Raw genomic sequence first — 16810 nt, forward strand, 5'->3', positions numbered from 1 at the left:
AAATAAATTAAACTAGAATTCAGACTCCTAATCTAGAGCATTTTTCACCTCAAGAGTTTTCTTCCATGAAAAAATTTCCAGCTAATTCTAAACTCAACCAGTCGTCATCAGTTTCATCCTTTGCTAACTAGCCATAGCATTGGTCTACATAGTATTTGGCATTTGGTTATTTTTCATTTAGAGTATAATTATATATGGTCTAATGGGCTTCCCAGGTGGCCCTAGTGGTAAAGAACTTGCTTGCCAATGCAGGAGATATATGAGACCCGGGTTCAATATCTGGGTAAGGAAGATCCCCTGGAGGAGGGCAAGGCAACCCACTTCAGTATTCTTGTCTGGAGAATCCCATGGACAGAAGAGCCTGATGGGCTACAGTCCATGGGGTTGCAAAGAATCGGACACGACTGAATTGACTTAGCATGCATGCCTACACATATATGGTCTAATAATGAATCTAATCATTTTTCATTAAAGAGAGAAAATTTGTCATATATTTATTTTTAATTCTCAGAGCAAGACAGAGAGTCTACAATTTTAAAACTTTTATTTTGACCAAGTGAATACAGATTTCTGTTATTGAAAATGTAGAATTAATCAGTGACTCATAAAAGGTTTTAATATGACTGTGTTGTAACATATATTCAAAATTTCAGTCTTTCCAAAACATCTGATCTCTGCTTAGAAGTTTATAATTAGATACTAAAAAGGAACAAAACAGAGGAGAATCACATACATTGTCCCAAATTTTTCCATAGTACACCATGCAAGTGAAAGTTGATGAGTCATGTCTGACTCTCTGCAACCCCACGGACTATCCAGTCCACATAATTCTCCAGGCCAGAATACTGAAGTGGGTAGCCTTTCCCTTCTCCAGGGGATCTTCCCAACCCAGGTCAAACCCAGGTTTCCTGCATTACAGATGGACTCTTAACCAGCTGGGCTATAACGGAAGCCCATATTACACCAGTTCAGTTCAGTTCAGTTCATTTCAGTCACTCAGTCATGTCTGATTCTTTGCAACCCCATGAATCACGGCACCCCAGGCCCTCCTGTACATCACCATCTCCCGGAGTTCACTCAAACTCACGTCCATCGAGTCGGAGATGCCATCCAGCCATTTCATCCTCTGTTGTCCCCTTCTCCTCCTGCCCCCAATTCCTCCCAGCATCAGAGTCTTTTCCAATGAGTCAACTCTTCGCATGAGGTGGCCAAAGTACTGGGGTTTCAGCTTTGGCATCATTCCTTCCAAAGAACACCCAGGGCTTATCTCCTTTAGAATGGACTGGTTGAGTCTCCAAGGGATGCTCAAGAGTCTTCTCCAACACCACAGTTCAAAAGCATCAATTCTTCGGAGCTCAGCTTTCTTCACAGTCCAACTCTCACATCCATACATGACCACTAGAAAAACCATAGCCTTGACTAGATGGACCTTTGTTGGCAAAGTAATGTCTCTGCTTTTGAATATGCTATCTAGGTTGGTCATAACTTTTCTTCTAATTTAATTTAATTTAATTTCTTCTTCTTTTAATTTCATGGCTGCAGTCACCATCTGCAGTGATTTTGGAGCCCAAAAAGATAAAGTCTGACAGTTTCCACTGTTTCCCCATCTATGTCCCATGAAGTGATGGGACCAGATGCCATGATCTTGGTTTTCTGAATGTTGAGCTTTAAGCCAACTTTTTCACTCTCCTCTTTCACTTTCATCAAGAGGATTTTTAGTTCCTCTTCACTTTCTGCCATAAGGGTGGTGTCATCTGAGGTTATTGATATTTCTCCCAGCAATCTTGATTCCCACTTGTGCTTCTTCCAGCCCAGTGTTTCTCATGATGTACTCTGCATATAAGTTAAATAAGCAGGGTGACAATATACAGCCTTGATGTACTCCTTTTCCTATTTAGAACCAGTCTGTTGAGGCAGGTCAGGTGGTCTGGTATTCCCATCTCTTTCAGAATTTTCCACAGTTTATTGTGATCCATACAGTCAAAGGCTTTGGCATAGTCAATAAAGCAGAAATAGATGTTTTTCTGGAACTCTCTTGCTTTTTTGATAATCCAGCAGATGTTGGCAATTCGATCTCTGGTTCCTCTGCCTTTTCTAAAACCAGCTTGAACATCTGGAAGTTTACGGTTCACGTATTGCTGAAGCCTGGCTTGGAGAATTTTGAGCATTACTTTACGAGCATGTGAGATGAGTGCAATTGTGCAGCAGTTTGAGCATTCTTTGGCATTGTCTTTCTTTGGGATTGGAATGAAAACTGACCTTTTCCAGTCTTGTGGCCACTGCTGAGTTTTCCAAATTTGCTGGCATATCCAGTGCAGCACTTTCACAGCATCATATTATACCATAAAATAACTAATACTTTATAAGAAGGGGCAGAAACCCTCCAGAAATAAAAGCCCTATTCACAAGGTGCTTTCAGTAATTTCCTTCTTGATCTGCAAATCTAAGTAATACAGCTGGAAGTTCTCCAACTGGCCTTTGTTTTTAATTTTTATCTATTTGGCTGCTCTGAGTCTTAGTTGTGACACGTGGTACCGTCAATCTTCCTTACAATATGCAAACTCTTAATTGTGGCATATGGGGTCTACTTCCCTGACCCAGGTCCCCTGCATTGGGAGAGAGAAGTCTTAGCCACTAGACCACCAGGGAAGTCCCTCCAACTGGTTTTAATTGCTGTATAATCTTTTGAGAAAAGGGAATCAGTAAAACTGGATCCACACCAGAAAAAAACTTTAAAGACCCAAATTAATTTTTGGATTATATATTCAAAAGCCAGCATCCTTTTCAACTAAACATTCATTTTTCATTTATTCCTTTATTGGTTCTCCAGACACAGGTTATTCCAAGCATGGTAGCATGCACTGGAGATAGGAGCAAACTCTTGGTCTACCGGGGTACAGAAATAAATTCTTTTACAGCACTTTTATGTACATATGTATGCATGTACTCAGTCACTCAGTTGGGTCCAACTCTTTTTGCAATCTCATGGACTGTAACACTCCAGGGGATTTTCCAGGCAAGAATACTGGAGTGGGTTGCCATTTTCTACTCCAGGGGATACTCCCAACCCAGGGATAAATTATTTTATAGCACTATTAGTATCTTTCAAATTTCTACCCGTTGTTAAAGCTCAGCTCTTCAGTGCATTATCTCCCTGTTTGCTTCAGTGAGAATTAGTCGTCCCTCTTCCTGTTTCCAGGGTTACTCTGCTAACAGCCCTTACTGTATTATTATACACAGCTGTTTGTTTTTTCAATCTCCCACAGTGTAAACTACATAGATGTTTATAGTAAAAGCAGAATACTTGTTATGGTACTGAACTTATTGAAAAGGCCCTACCTTTTGCAAGGGGAATAGTTACCCCCTCCACTGTTGGTGGACATATAACCTAGTAGAGTCTCCTTAGTGGGAAATGACATAGCTTTCAAAACTGTGCATCAGTTCAGTTCAGTTCAGCTGCTCAGTCGTGTCTGACTCTGCGCGATCCCATGAACCGCAGCATGCCAGGCCTCCCTGTCCATCACCAGCTCCCAGAGTCCACCCAAACCCATGTCCATCGAGTCGGTGATGCCATCCAACCATCTTATCCTCTGTCGTCCCCTTCTCCTCTTGTCCTCAATCTTTCCCAGCATCAGGGTCTTTTCAAATGAGTCAGCTCTTTGCATCAGGTGGCCAAAGTATTGGAGTTTCAGCTTCAACATCAGTCCTTCCAGTGAATACCCAGGACTGATTTCCCTTCGGATGGACTGGTTAGATCTCCTGGCAGTCCAAGGGACTCTCAAGAGTCTTCTCCAACACCACAGTTCAAAAGCATCAATTCTTTGGCGCTCAGCTTTCTTTATAGTCCAACTCTCACATCCATACATGACCACTGGAAAAACCATAGCTTTGACTAGACCAACCTTGGTTGACAAAGTAATGTCTCTGTTTTTTAATATGCTGCACATACATAAATTTAGCAAATACAATTCTAAGAAACTATTTTACAGAAATATTCTGAGATATGTAAAATATAAGACTACTCATTGAGGCATTGTTTATAACTGCTTAAAATTGGATAAAAATAGAATATCCACAAAGGGGAATAATCGACTAAGTGGTATAATATGAAATAACCTTAAAAGTATGATGTGAACTAATAGGTCCTGATATTAAAAGATAAGTGACTTCCCAGGTGACTCAGTGGTAAAGAATCCACCTGCCAGTGCAGGAGACACAAGAAACATGGGTTTGATCCCTGAGTCAGGAAAATCCCCTGGACGAGAAAATGGCAACCCACTCCAGTATTCTTGCCTGGAGAATTCCATTGATTCAGGAGTCTGGTGGGCTACAGTCTATGGAGTCGAAAAGAGTCAGACACACATGATGGAGAGACTGAACATGCTCACACACTACTCTTCTAATTAAATAATAACAATAGAAAAAAATAAATACATAAGTAAAACTCAACTCTTGGCATTTTTCTTGGGTCTTTCTGCCTCAAAAATATTCCATGGAGATTTGGCTGCAAACAAGGGGGGATGTAGATGTTACTGTTTGTACAATAAGTTGATTCATATAAACTGAAACCTTTATTTCACATGTTTATATGTAAAAGGATAGTGTGAGTGGGAATTGCATTCAAGGTCTACTTTAAGGAGAAATCACTGACCAAGGTCCCTCTTCTGCACTCCTTCCTGATGAAACTAATTAATCCAGGGAATTAGTTAATCCAAGTAATTAATTAACTAATTTAATTTAATTAACTAGATTGCTGCCTGTTTTCCAATGTTTGAATCTCTCACCCACACACCAGACTCTGACTATGCTGCATTTATTTATTTATATATTTTTACAGTAACAATCAAGAATGCAAGGAGATCAAACCAATCAATCCTAAAAGAAATCAACCATGAATATTCACTGGAAGGACTGATGCTGAAGCTGAAGCTCCAATACTTTGGCCACCTGATGCAAACAGCCGATTCACTGGAAAAGACCCTGATGGGAAAGTTTGAAGGCAGGAAGGCAGGAAGAGAAGGCGGCAACAGAGGGTGAGATGGTTGGATGGCATCACTAACTCAATGGACTTGATTTGAGCAAACCCCGGGAGACAGAGGACAGGGAAGCCTGGCATGCTGCAGTCTGTGGCGTCTCAGAATCAGACACAATTTAGGGACTGAACAACAATCAAGAATGACAACTTTATAAATCACAACAATGTAGCTTATACACATAAAAAGTTGAAGTTGATATGTGGAGGAAGAATATAATTCTAATTACCTCAAATTTTCAAAGCAAGATGACTCAGTTCAGTTCAGTTCAGTTGCTCCGTTGTGTCCAACTCTTTGCGACCCCATGGACCACAGCATACCAGGACTCCCTGTCCATCACCAGCTCCCAGAGTTTACCCAAACTCACGTCCATTGAGTCGGTGATGCCATCTGACCGTCTCATTCTCTGTTGTCCACTTCTCCTCCTGCCCTCTATCTTTTCCAGCTTCAGGGTCTTTTCAAATGAATCAGCTCTTCGCATCAGGTGACCAAAATATTGGAGTTTTTTCATTGGAGTTCCTTCCAATGAACACCCAGGACTGATCTCCTTTAGGATGGACTAGTTGGATCTCCTTGCAGTCCAAGGGACTGTCAAGAGTCTTCTCCAACACCACAGTTCAAAAGCACCAATTCTTCAGGGCTCAGCTTTCTTTACGGACAGAGAAGCATGGTGGGCTGCAGTCCTTGGGATCATTAAGAGTCAGGCACAACTGAATGACTTCACTTTCGCTTTTCACTTTCACACATTGAAGAAGGAAATGGCAACCCACTCCAGTGTTCTTGCCTGGAGAATTCCAGGGGCAGGGAAGCCTGGTGGGCTGCCGTCTGTGGGGTCACACAGAGTCAGACATGACTGAAGCAACTTAGCAGCAGCAGCACATCCATACATGACCACTGGAAAAACCATAGCCTTGACTAGACATAGCTTTCTTGAACAAGTAATGTCTCTGCTTTTTAATATGCCGTCTAGGTTGTTCATAACTTTTCTTCCAAGGAGTAAGCACCATTTAATTTATGGCTGTAGTCACCATCTGCAGTGATTTTGGAGCCCCAAAAGATAAAGTCGGCCACTGTTTCCACTGTTTCCCCGTCTATTTGCCATAAAGTGATGGGGCCAGATGCCACTATGTGCCATTTAAACATTCTAAACAGCTTGTCACTAGGAATTCCCTGATGGCTCAGTAGTTAAGACTTGGAGCTTCCGCCACAGGGGTCACAGGTTCAATTCCTGGTTGGGGTACTAAGAGCTCACATGCCACAGTACAGTCAAATAAATAAGTAAAACAGTTTGTCACCTCTTTTGAGAGAAGTCCCGTAAATCTTGAAGGCCCTTCCCAGATCTTAATTCTACTTTCCTAGATTGCCCCAGGCTAAATACACCACTGGTATTTTCTACTATTCAGTATTTTACTTTTGCTGCTACTTCTATCATTATGGTCTGGATTGTATTACAGCATTTGTTGTTGTTGTTGTTGTATAGGTGCATATTCACACCAGATTGTGACTCTCTAGAAATAAGAATATAGTTTTTTGCATGATAGAAAAAACTCTGATTTTTGCATGATACATTCCTTGACACATACTAAGCATATAAGAGATGTTGGTTGAGATTTATTACATGGGGTTGTGAGGGTCATTCCCGCTAGTTACTCCTCACCCACATTCATATACCACTGGACCATTTTCTAAAACAAAACAAAAAAGCAAAACCCTATCAAGTGGGAAGTTCATGTACAAAAGTGCTTTCTTCAACCATACTCTGTACTGCTGAAAACTTCTGAGAACCATGCTCTTCCGCTTCTATTTTTTAACTTTTCTTATCTGAGACATTCAGAAGTGACTCACTTTGAAACTCTTCCTGTGGAGTCAGATAGTAGTGGAAAGTGTTGGGTTTGGTTTATTATCAGAAACGAAGAGAGAGAGGAAAGAGGAGGCGCTCATCAAAGTTCCCAACTGTACTTCAGGACCTGACTGTGGTCAAGGGTGGGGACCAGAGAGGACAAGTGGGGACCTCCAGACCTGTGCAGAAGCCTTCAGCTATTGTCTCGGGTTTTTGGTAAGGAAACCTAGATGCACCTGATGACTTATGCCCAGCTTGTTCTCTTCATTGTAGATAATGGTTTGAAGGTCATTATTTTCTATTTCCCCTTCTTTCCCCAACTGTTATTTCTTTTGCTTTATTCCCATGTCCACCTTTTTCATTTTCTAACTATTCCATGTTCTATTTATCTTCGCTGTTTACATTTCATTCTGAAACTAATATTGAATTTTTACATCATTTTCCCCTCTCTTAAATTGGCTGTTTCTCCTTCTGATCTTTGATTCCAGCTTTTCCCAATAGTTCCATTTTCCAAATCAGTGATTATCTATTTTTCTTAATATATATATTTTTCTATTTCATTTTGCTCTTTTTCTCTTTTATTTTTTTCCTCATTCTTTATTGCTACTGATTCTGTCATCCTGTTATTAGTATTTGATTCTGGTATCTACTTTTCTTTCCCTATTATAGCTGAATTTTAGTTTCAGGATATTACTTATCTTTTTAATTTTGATTGGTCAATTCAGTACTGAAAATTTAAAAATATATATAGAGAGAGTTACTTTTCAACTAAAACCAATTCAGTATTGAAAACTTAAAAAAAAAAAATAGATACAGAGGTACTTTTCAACCAAACACTTGGAGAAATATAAAAAGTTACCTTGAACTGAAAGATTTTTAAGATTCTGATTCAGATACACTTTCATTTCAAAATGTGATATTTAAAGTATAGCTCATGCCAGATGATTCAGTTTCTTTGCATTGGAATTTTTCTCTTTTCATTCTTTATTACTTCCTTATTATTCTTTATTATTGTGCTGCTCTCGATGCCTTTCTCTGTTAGCAATGCCAAAGGCTTTTCTGTTATGTGATTATTTGTAATAAAAAGAGTTTTGGCCTGATAATAATTGGACCTAGGATTTGAGATCACTCTTAGTTGTGACTATGTAAAAGCCCCCTAATTTGTTGAGTTTCAGTGTCCAAAACTACAAAATAAAAATAGAAACAAGAAGAAATAATTACTAACTTTCTTTTCAGCCCTTGAATTCTGTGACTGTCTCCATCTCTCTATATTTTATGAATCGATGCGTGAATATGTGTGCAGGACAGGTGATCAAGGTAGCTGCCATGCACAACAGCAAAGGAAGTGAACCTGACAGACTCGAATGTTAGAATAAGCAAGGCTACAGAATGGAGAATGAGAAGCACTTCTTCTTTTTTGTTATTTTGTTTTCTTGTTATTTTAACTTCTGCTAATCCCTCTGCTAGCATTTAGTCAACTCAGCAGAACAAGTCATATGGTATTCTGGGTTTCTACCAAAGGAAACATAAAATGCTGTTATAGCCAATAAGAATTGGGAACTGGAAAACAAAAAAAGGAAGTTAGAAGAGATAGCATCCTTACTGAATTAACTGAATAAGAATTTAAAATTTTAATTTAATAGAAAAAGAAAAGAAACCCCAAGTATGAGCATCCATCCATTCAAGTAATCTTTAACCCTTACGTCTTACAAAGCATTGTGCTAAATTCTGTGGAGCAAGCATTTAGAAATAAGATATTTTTTTTACCATTATGAAACTTAAGACTAGAATAATAGATAAGACAGCCATGAAAATAATTGTAATGCAGAACAAAATGCACCGTTGCATGGAGAATACAAAAAATGGTTCAAACCCCGCCATACACACACAAAATTTAGGAGGCTGAAGAAGTAAATTATGATTGGGATTATAAGAGAGGTTTCAAGGAAAATATATTTGAGCTTGATCTTGAAGAATGACTAGGATTTCAGCATAACTAGGATTTCAACAGTGATTAAGAATGGAGGAAAGAGGAGGTTAAGGTAGAGAACATCATTCCAGACCAAAGTAAACAGCAGTCGCCAAGGAGTAGAAAATGACATTGACTTGGAATAGTGAGTTGTTCAGGAAAGAAGGCAATGGCACCCCACTCCAGTACTCTTGCCTGGGAAATCCCATGGATGGAGGAGCATGGTGGGCTGCAGTCCATGGGGTCGCTAAGAGTCGGACAGGGCTGAGCGACTTCACTCTCACTTTTCACTTTCACGCATTGGAGAAGGAATTGGCAACCCACTCCCGTGTTCTTGCCTGGAGAATCCCAGGGATGGGGGAACCTGGTGGGCTGCCGTCTATGGGGTCGCTTAGAGTCGGACACGACTGAAGCGACTTAGCAGTAGTAGTAGTAGTAGTAAGGTATGTTTACGGGAATGTTAAAAACTACAGTTATTTCCCTGGCAGTCCAGTGGTTAAGAATCTGCCTTCCAATGCAGGGTAGGTGGGTTTAATCCCTGGTCGCGAAACTAAGATCCCACGTGCCACAGGGCAGCTAAGCCCTTGAGCCACAACCAGAGAGCCCACATGATTCAGCGAAGACCCAGCACAGCCAAAAAAAAAAAAAAGAAAGAAAAGAAAATTAGGGAAGTGTTATGTCACAGAGGCCAAGAGAAAAAGAGTGATAAGAAGCCAGTGTAAAATAATAGGGATATTGTGGAGGATAAAGATAGAGGAAAAGATGCTTGTATTTGTTGTCTAGAGGCAGTTTTAGCAGAGTGATGGGATAGAAGACTAATTACAAAGGGTTAAGAAGTAGCTGGTGAGAACAACAGACCCCCAAACAAGCCAGTATTCTTGAAAAAGAAAAGCTGCTAATTTAAAAGACTTAAGAAATATCCTGATGCAAAGTAGGATCCTTAACTGGATACAACTGTTGACAAATCAGCTATAAGGGTTATTTGGGAGATGAGGGAGGAGAATAAAGTCTGAATATTCATCAAGGTAAGTCTTACTGTAAATATGGAGACTGCTAAATGATAAAAGTGATCAAAGAAAGCAGTTTATATAAAACAATATGCATTTACACTCAAGTTCATAGCAACAGCATCCACAATAGCTAAAATGTGGAAGTAACTCCAATGTCCATCGACAGATGAGTGGATAAATAAAATGTGGTACACACATACAGTGGAATATTATTGTCTTAAAAAAAGAAGAGAATTCTGACACACACTACAACCATGTATGAACCTTGAGGACATTTTGCCAAGTGAAATAAGCCAGTCACAGACAAATGCTGTACGATTCCATCTATACAAGGGATCTAGAGTAATCAGTCCTGAAAGATGATGCTGTGAAAGTGCTGCACTCAATATGCCAGTAAATTTGGAAGACTCAGCAGTGGCCACAGGACTGGAAAAGGTCAGTTTTCATTCCAATTTCAAACAAGGGCAATGCCAAAGAATGTTCAGGCTACAGCACAATTGCACTCATTCCACATGCTTGCAAAGTAATGCTCAAAATCCTTCAAGCTAGGCTTCAACAGTATGTGAACCGAGAACTTCCAGGTGTTCAAGCTGGATTTAGAAAAGGCAGAGGAACCAGAGATCAAATTGCCAACATCTGTTAGATCATAGAAAATGCAAGAGAATTCCAGAAAAACATCTACTTCTGCTTTATTGACTATGCCAAAGCCTTTGACTGTGTGGATCACAAGAAACTGTGGAAAATTCTTCAAGAGATGGGACTACCAGACCACATTACCTGCCTCCTGTATGCAGGTCAAGAAGCAGCAGTTAGAACTGGACATGGAACAATAGACTGGTTCCAAATTGGCAACAGAGTACATCAAGGCTGTGTATTGTCACCCTGCTTATTTAACTTATAAGCAGAGTACATCATGAGAAATTCTGGGCTGGGTGAAGCACACTCTGGAATCAGAATTGCTGGGAGAAATATCAATAACCCCAGATGTGAAGATGATATCACCCTTATGGCAGAAAACAAAGAGGAACTAAAGCACCTCTTAATGAAAGTGAAAGAGAAAAGTGAAAAAGCTGGCCTAAAACTCAACTTTCAAAAAAATGAAGATTATGGCATCCGATTCCATCACATTTTGCAAATAGATGGGGAAATAATGGAAACAGTGACAGACTTTATTTTCTTGGGTTTCAAAATCACTTCGGACAGTGACTGCAGCCATGAAATTAAAGGATGCTTGCTATGACCAACCTAGACAGCATATTAAAAAGCAGAGACATTACTTTGCTGACAAAGGTACATCTAGTCAAAGCTATGGTTTTTCTAGTAGTCATTGTATGGATGTGAGAGTTGGACCATAAAGAAAACTGAGCACCAAAGAATTGATGCTTTTGAACTGTGGTGTTGGAGAAGACTCTTGAGAATCCCTTGGACTGCAAGGAGATCAAACCAGTCAATCTGAAATGAAATCAATCCTGAATATTCATTGGAAGGACTGATGCTGAAGCTGAAGCTCCAATACTTTGGCCACCTGATGCAAAGAGCTGATTCACTGGAAAAGACCCTGAAGCTGGGAAAAATTGAAGGCAGGAGGAGAAAGAGATGACAGGGGATTAGAAGGTTGGATGGCATTACCAACTCAATGGACATGAGTTTGAGCAGGCTCCGGGAGATGGTGATGGACAGGGAGGCCTGGAGTGCTGCAGTCCATGGGGTTGCAAAGAGCTGCAAAGGACTGAGCGACTGAACAACTAAGAGTGGTCAAACGCACAGAAACCAAAAGTAGGCTGGTGATTGCCATGGACTTCGGGGAAAGGGAAGTGAGGAGCTGTTTTTTAAAAGATAGAGAATTTCAGCTTTACAAGATGAGAAATTTCTAGAAATTGACTGTACAATAATGTAAAAAAAACCAACACTACTGAGCTGTATCCTTAAAAATGGTTAAGATGGTAAATTTTGTTACATGTGGTGGTGGTGGTTTAGTGGCTTGGTCATGTCTGACTCACTTCAAGCCAACTGTAACCCTCCAGGCTCCTCTGTCCATGGGATTCTCCAGGCAAGAATACTGGAGTGGGTTGCCATTCCCTTCTCCAGGGGAACCTTCCTGACCCAGTGATCAAATTCACATCCCCTGAACTGCAGATTGATTCTTTACCAACTGAGCCATTGTATTTCACCACAATTAAAACAATTTAAATACCGGTATGCACAGTGTAATCTAATTTCATTAAATTTTTTTAATAAAAAAATATATACATATAGTACACATATATGAATGTGAATAAAGATCCAGAAAAATGTAAATTAAGATACTAAAAGTGTGGGAACTCCCTGATGGTCCAGTGGATAAGACTTTGCCCTCCCAATGCAGGGGGCCCGGGTTCAACTCCTGGTCAGGGAACTAGATCCCACAGGCTGCAACTAAAGATCCCACATGCAACTAAGACCTGACATAGCCAAATAAATAAAAATATTTTTTAAAAGATATTTGAGAGTAATCACTGACTAGTGGTATATAATATTTTTATTTTCTTATTTTTGCTTGTTTATGTTTTCTAATTTTCTTCATGAATGATTTCCGTTTGTGTAATAATCAAGCTATTTTACCCAAGCTATATTCATAAAAAACAAATAAGAAAGCAATGATGGGTGGTAAGGAAATCAAGGGCTTCCCAGGTGGTGCTAGTGGTAAAGAACCCACCTGCCTTATGCAGGAGACTTAAGGACAAGGGTTTGATTCCTGGGTCGGGAAGATTCCCGGGAGGAGGGCATGACAATCTGGAGGATATGACAACCCACTCCAATATTCTTCAGTGGAGAATCCCATGGACAGATGAAGCCTGGAGGGCTAACAGTCCATAGGGTCGCAAAGAGTCAGGCACAACTGAAGCGACTTAGCACAGCACATAGTTGATTTACCATGTTGTGTTAATTTCTGCTGTAAAGCAAAGTGACTCAGTTATACACTTACATTTTCTTTTTCATATTCTGTTCCATTATGGTTTATCACAGGATATTGGATACAGTTCCATGTGCTATACAGTAGGACCACGTTGTTTAACTTTCCTGTATATACTGGTTTGCATCTGCTAATCCCAAACTCCCAATACTCCCCTTTCCCTTGGCAACCACAGTCTGTTCTCTATATCAGTACAGTAGATTTTACACTGTATTTCAGAGTATGTTTTTGAGTAATTCAAAAGTTAAGTGAAGTTAAGGAATAGAAAATAAACCAGTGTTAGGGTCTTTGTGGCTCTCCATCTTTAAGTTAGAATTCTATGAATATGCTTTTTTTTTAGTTTTAATATTTTTGTTTGTATTTTTACAGAAGTTTGAGCAATGGAGTCTTTCTCTGCTGAGACCAATTCAACTGACCTACACTCACAGGCCTGGGATGAACCCCACGCAATTCTCTCCATGGTCATCCTCAGCGTCACTTTCCTACTGGGGTTGCCAGGCAACGGGCTGGTACTGTGGGTGGCTGGCCTAAAGATGCAACGGACAGTGAACACAGTTTGGTTTCTCCATCTCACCCTGGCTGACTTCATCTGCTGCCTCTCCCTGCCCTTCTCCCTGGTCCACTTGGTTCTCCAAGGACACTGGCCCTATGGCTGGTTCCTATGCAAGCTCATCCCCTCCATCATCATCCTCAACATGTTTGCCAGCGTCTTCTTGCTGACCGCCATTAGCCTGGACCGCTGTCTGTTGGTACTCAGGCCAATCTGGTGCCAGAATCATCGCAACGCGGGAACAGCCTGCACTATCTGTGGTTGTATCTGGGTGGTGGCTTTGGTAATGTGCATACCTGCGTTTGTATATAGGGAAACGTTCACGATAGACAACCAGAGTATGTGTGGCTACAATTTTGGTCACCATGGCTCATTAGATTATCCAGACTTCACCTTTGATCTACTGGAAAATGGAACTTTTGACAGCTCCATTGCTGATCTGCCTGGAGAAATGGATGACAGGTTAGATTTCTTCTCTTTGCAAACCAAGGATCGGCCTTGGGCAGCCACCACTGGTCTCCATTCCAAAGAATTTCAAAGAACTTCTAGAGACTCACTCCCTACGGATTCAGCTAGATTATCTGTTCAACAACCACATTATGATTTATTTCAGTCTGCTGATGAAGTCTCAGCTACACTCTCCAGTGACTTTCCCATTGAAGATCACCGAACTCACCCGCTGGAGAACTCGGATTCTTTTCTCCCTGCTGATTTAGAGTTTTTTTCTAACGCCTCCAGTGATTCCTTATACACATCTGAGCTATCACAAGGTTTCCAGGATGATTATTTCAGCCAATTTGCATATGATCATTACGTGCCAACACCCCAGGTAGCCATAACCTTCAGTAGGCTAGTGGTGGGTTTCCTGTTGCCCTTTATCATCATGGTGGCCTGTTACAGCCTCATTATCTTAAAATTGCGTCGGAGCCGCTTCACCAAGTCTCGGAGCAAACTCTTGAGAGTGGCTATGGCGGTGGTGGTTGTCTTCCTTGTCTGCTGGGCTCCGTACCACATTGTTGGAGTCCTCTTATTGTTTACTGACCCAGACACTTCCTTTGGGGAATCTCTGTTGTCCTGGGACCATGTGTCTCTTGCTCTAGCATCTGCCAATAGTTGCTTCAATCCATTCCTCTATGCTCTCCTGGGAAAGGACTTTAGGAGAAAAGCAAGACAGTCCATGCAGGGAATTCTGGAGGCAGCTTTCAGTGAGGACATGACACACTCTACCAGCTGCCCCCAAAACAAAACCTCTTTCGAAAGAAACAGTATCAGTACAGTTGTATGAAAACATGGAGCCATTGACCTAAGCAGAGGTTCTTAGGCAAATGCAACATGTTTCTTAAAAGACGGGAGAGATGGGGAGCAGGGGGGTTCTTGCAGAGACTGTCAAAGAATCCATCTGGAGGTTCTCAAAGCGTGGTCCCAGACGAGGGGCATGAGCATCACCTTGAAAGTTGTCAGAAGTACAAACTCTCCAGCCCCTCACCCTGCAGGCTGGCTGAATCCGAAATCTCTGGGGGTGGGGTTCCAAGAGTGTTTGCACAAGCTCTCTTGTTTCTGATGAATGCTAAACTTGGGAATCACTGTAAAGATAGTCTATTTTGATCCCAAACAAAAGCACCTGTGAGATAAATGAGAACGCAGTCTGCTTAAAAATGATGTTTAAAAAAAAAATAATGTTTCCATTGTCAAATATTTTCTAAATTTCCTTCCAGATTCAATTTAAAACTATTTCTTCTAGTGCTCCCTGAGTGAAAGATGATCTTTTATCCAGTGGCTTTGTTGGGGTGATGGCAGTGGTGATGGTTTTAAATGAAAAAAAAAAAGTACAAAAAGAAAAAGTCTATAAAAACAAGGAACAGCTCTAAAAGGACTGTTTCTGAATAAAGCTGGTGCAACATGTGAAAAACAAACAAACAAGGAGTTATGAGACTGAGTTGGGAGCAGAGTACAATGCCAGATGCCTGCTACTTGGAATATTTCTGGATACAGGACACAGGAATTGAGTTGCCTTCATTACAGCTGAATAAGCATCTATTGTGTACAGACTACTTAGGGCACCTAAGAACTTTCTCATGAAATGGTATATAAGTCACAGTTTGGGCAGATGGCTCCTCTGTTTGTTTGCTCTAACTGCTTATTGATAGAAGCATCTATCTTTCATTCTTTTTCTTAAGCTCCTTAATTCCCTTACTTCTCTCCTGCCTCGAAATCTTCTTCCAGGCTTTTGCCTCCAATAACCAATACTTTCATAAAACACAAATGACTCGCTTGCTCTCATTACTTCCCAAGAAACTTATTTCAAACAAAAGGAGAATGAGTAGAAGATGAGGCAACTATTCTCGAATTCACTGCAAAATAGCTGAGTACCCTCTGGGCTACCATCCAACTCCTAAAAACACGACTGTAGGTGTGTATTTTCCACACCAAAATTATCAGATGTATCTGGGGTTAATTGATCTTTACCAATGTAATATATGCACACAGTTTTTTAAAGAGAAACCAATGCTCATAATGAAATCTAAGAGGTTTCCTGCCCCACTCTGGCCAGCTTCTCCTTCCTCCCACTCCCACTTCCCAGAGATAACCCTTGAAACCACAATCTGAGATTTTCCTTCTGAAATTTGCCATATTTCTAAGTCATGACCTTATGATGGGAGTTTTTGTACATGATAAATGACTTTTTGTTTCAGAAGAGGAAGAATTTTTTCTAAACACCTTCATATTTTGTGTTTATGCAGCATCCCAATATCCATTAACCATGATCCTTTAATTTGTTCACAAGCACACATTTTCTTCTACTTTGTTGATCCATTCCAACCACCCTTCTTTCATTTTTAAAAAAGCATTCTCCAACCCCATCACCTTCTCATTTTTTTCTGTATATGAAGTTTTATGTATAGATATTAAGTCTCTACATTTTTAGGCTTGTTTGTACTACAACTTAGCCTCATCTGAGCCCAGTGATTTAACCTGAAACAGAAAATGAGATGTTTTAGACTTGCAAAGCACTGTTCTTTGTTAAGTGGTGGAGGGGAGGGTCTGGACTACAAATGAGTTATAAAGTGCTATGTGGAAAATTTTCAAATCATTAGGAATGCTCTCACTTGTACAATAATGATATCCAAGATGATGTGATTTGTCATGCTGCTTTCCAGTTTAATCTGCTCATATATTTGATGTGAATAAATGCTTTCTTTCTCCATGGTTCCTTGCAAGGCTCAGAGATTCATGGATCCTTTTAATTGTTTGACACTCAGGATATATCATAATCTCTAAACATACAGCAAATAAACCTCATAGTGGGTAGCTGTAGGCTTGCTGTAATGACGATTAGCTAGTTTCCTGGAAACCCCAACATTCTCATGGGACCCTGGATAGAAGTCTCAAACTCTTAGGGCTAGTGAAGAGGATACCAGGTTGAATGATCTTGGCATAATTATCCCAAGTTGGCA

At 40.4% G+C, this 16810-nt stretch overlaps 1 protein-coding gene and 1 non-coding gene across 2 annotated transcripts; both read left to right on the forward strand.

The window, feature by feature from the left end:
- Window positions 1-6904: 6904 nt before the first annotated feature.
- On the forward strand, window positions 6905-16570 carry C3AR1 (complement C3a receptor 1). Its single transcript, XM_040235083.1, has 2 exons — window positions 6905-7089; window positions 13175-16570. The coding sequence occupies exon 2, from the start codon at window positions 13186-13188 to the stop codon at window positions 14638-14640; it is 1455 nt and encodes a 484-aa protein (XP_040091017.1). The 5' UTR covers window positions 6905-7089; window positions 13175-13185; the 3' UTR covers window positions 14641-16570.
- TRNAG-CCC lies at window positions 12175-12247 on the forward strand. Its single transcript has one exon. It is a non-coding gene; the product is annotated as a tRNA-Gly (tRNA).
- Window positions 16571-16810: the final 240 nt, after the last annotated feature.

The sequence above is a fragment of the Oryx dammah genome, unplaced genomic scaffold, assembly GCF_014754425.2.
Source record: "Oryx dammah isolate SB20612 unplaced genomic scaffold, SCBI_Odam_1.1 HiC_scaffold_29, whole genome shotgun sequence".
Taxonomy (NCBI): Eukaryota; Metazoa; Chordata; class Mammalia; order Artiodactyla; family Bovidae; genus Oryx; species Oryx dammah.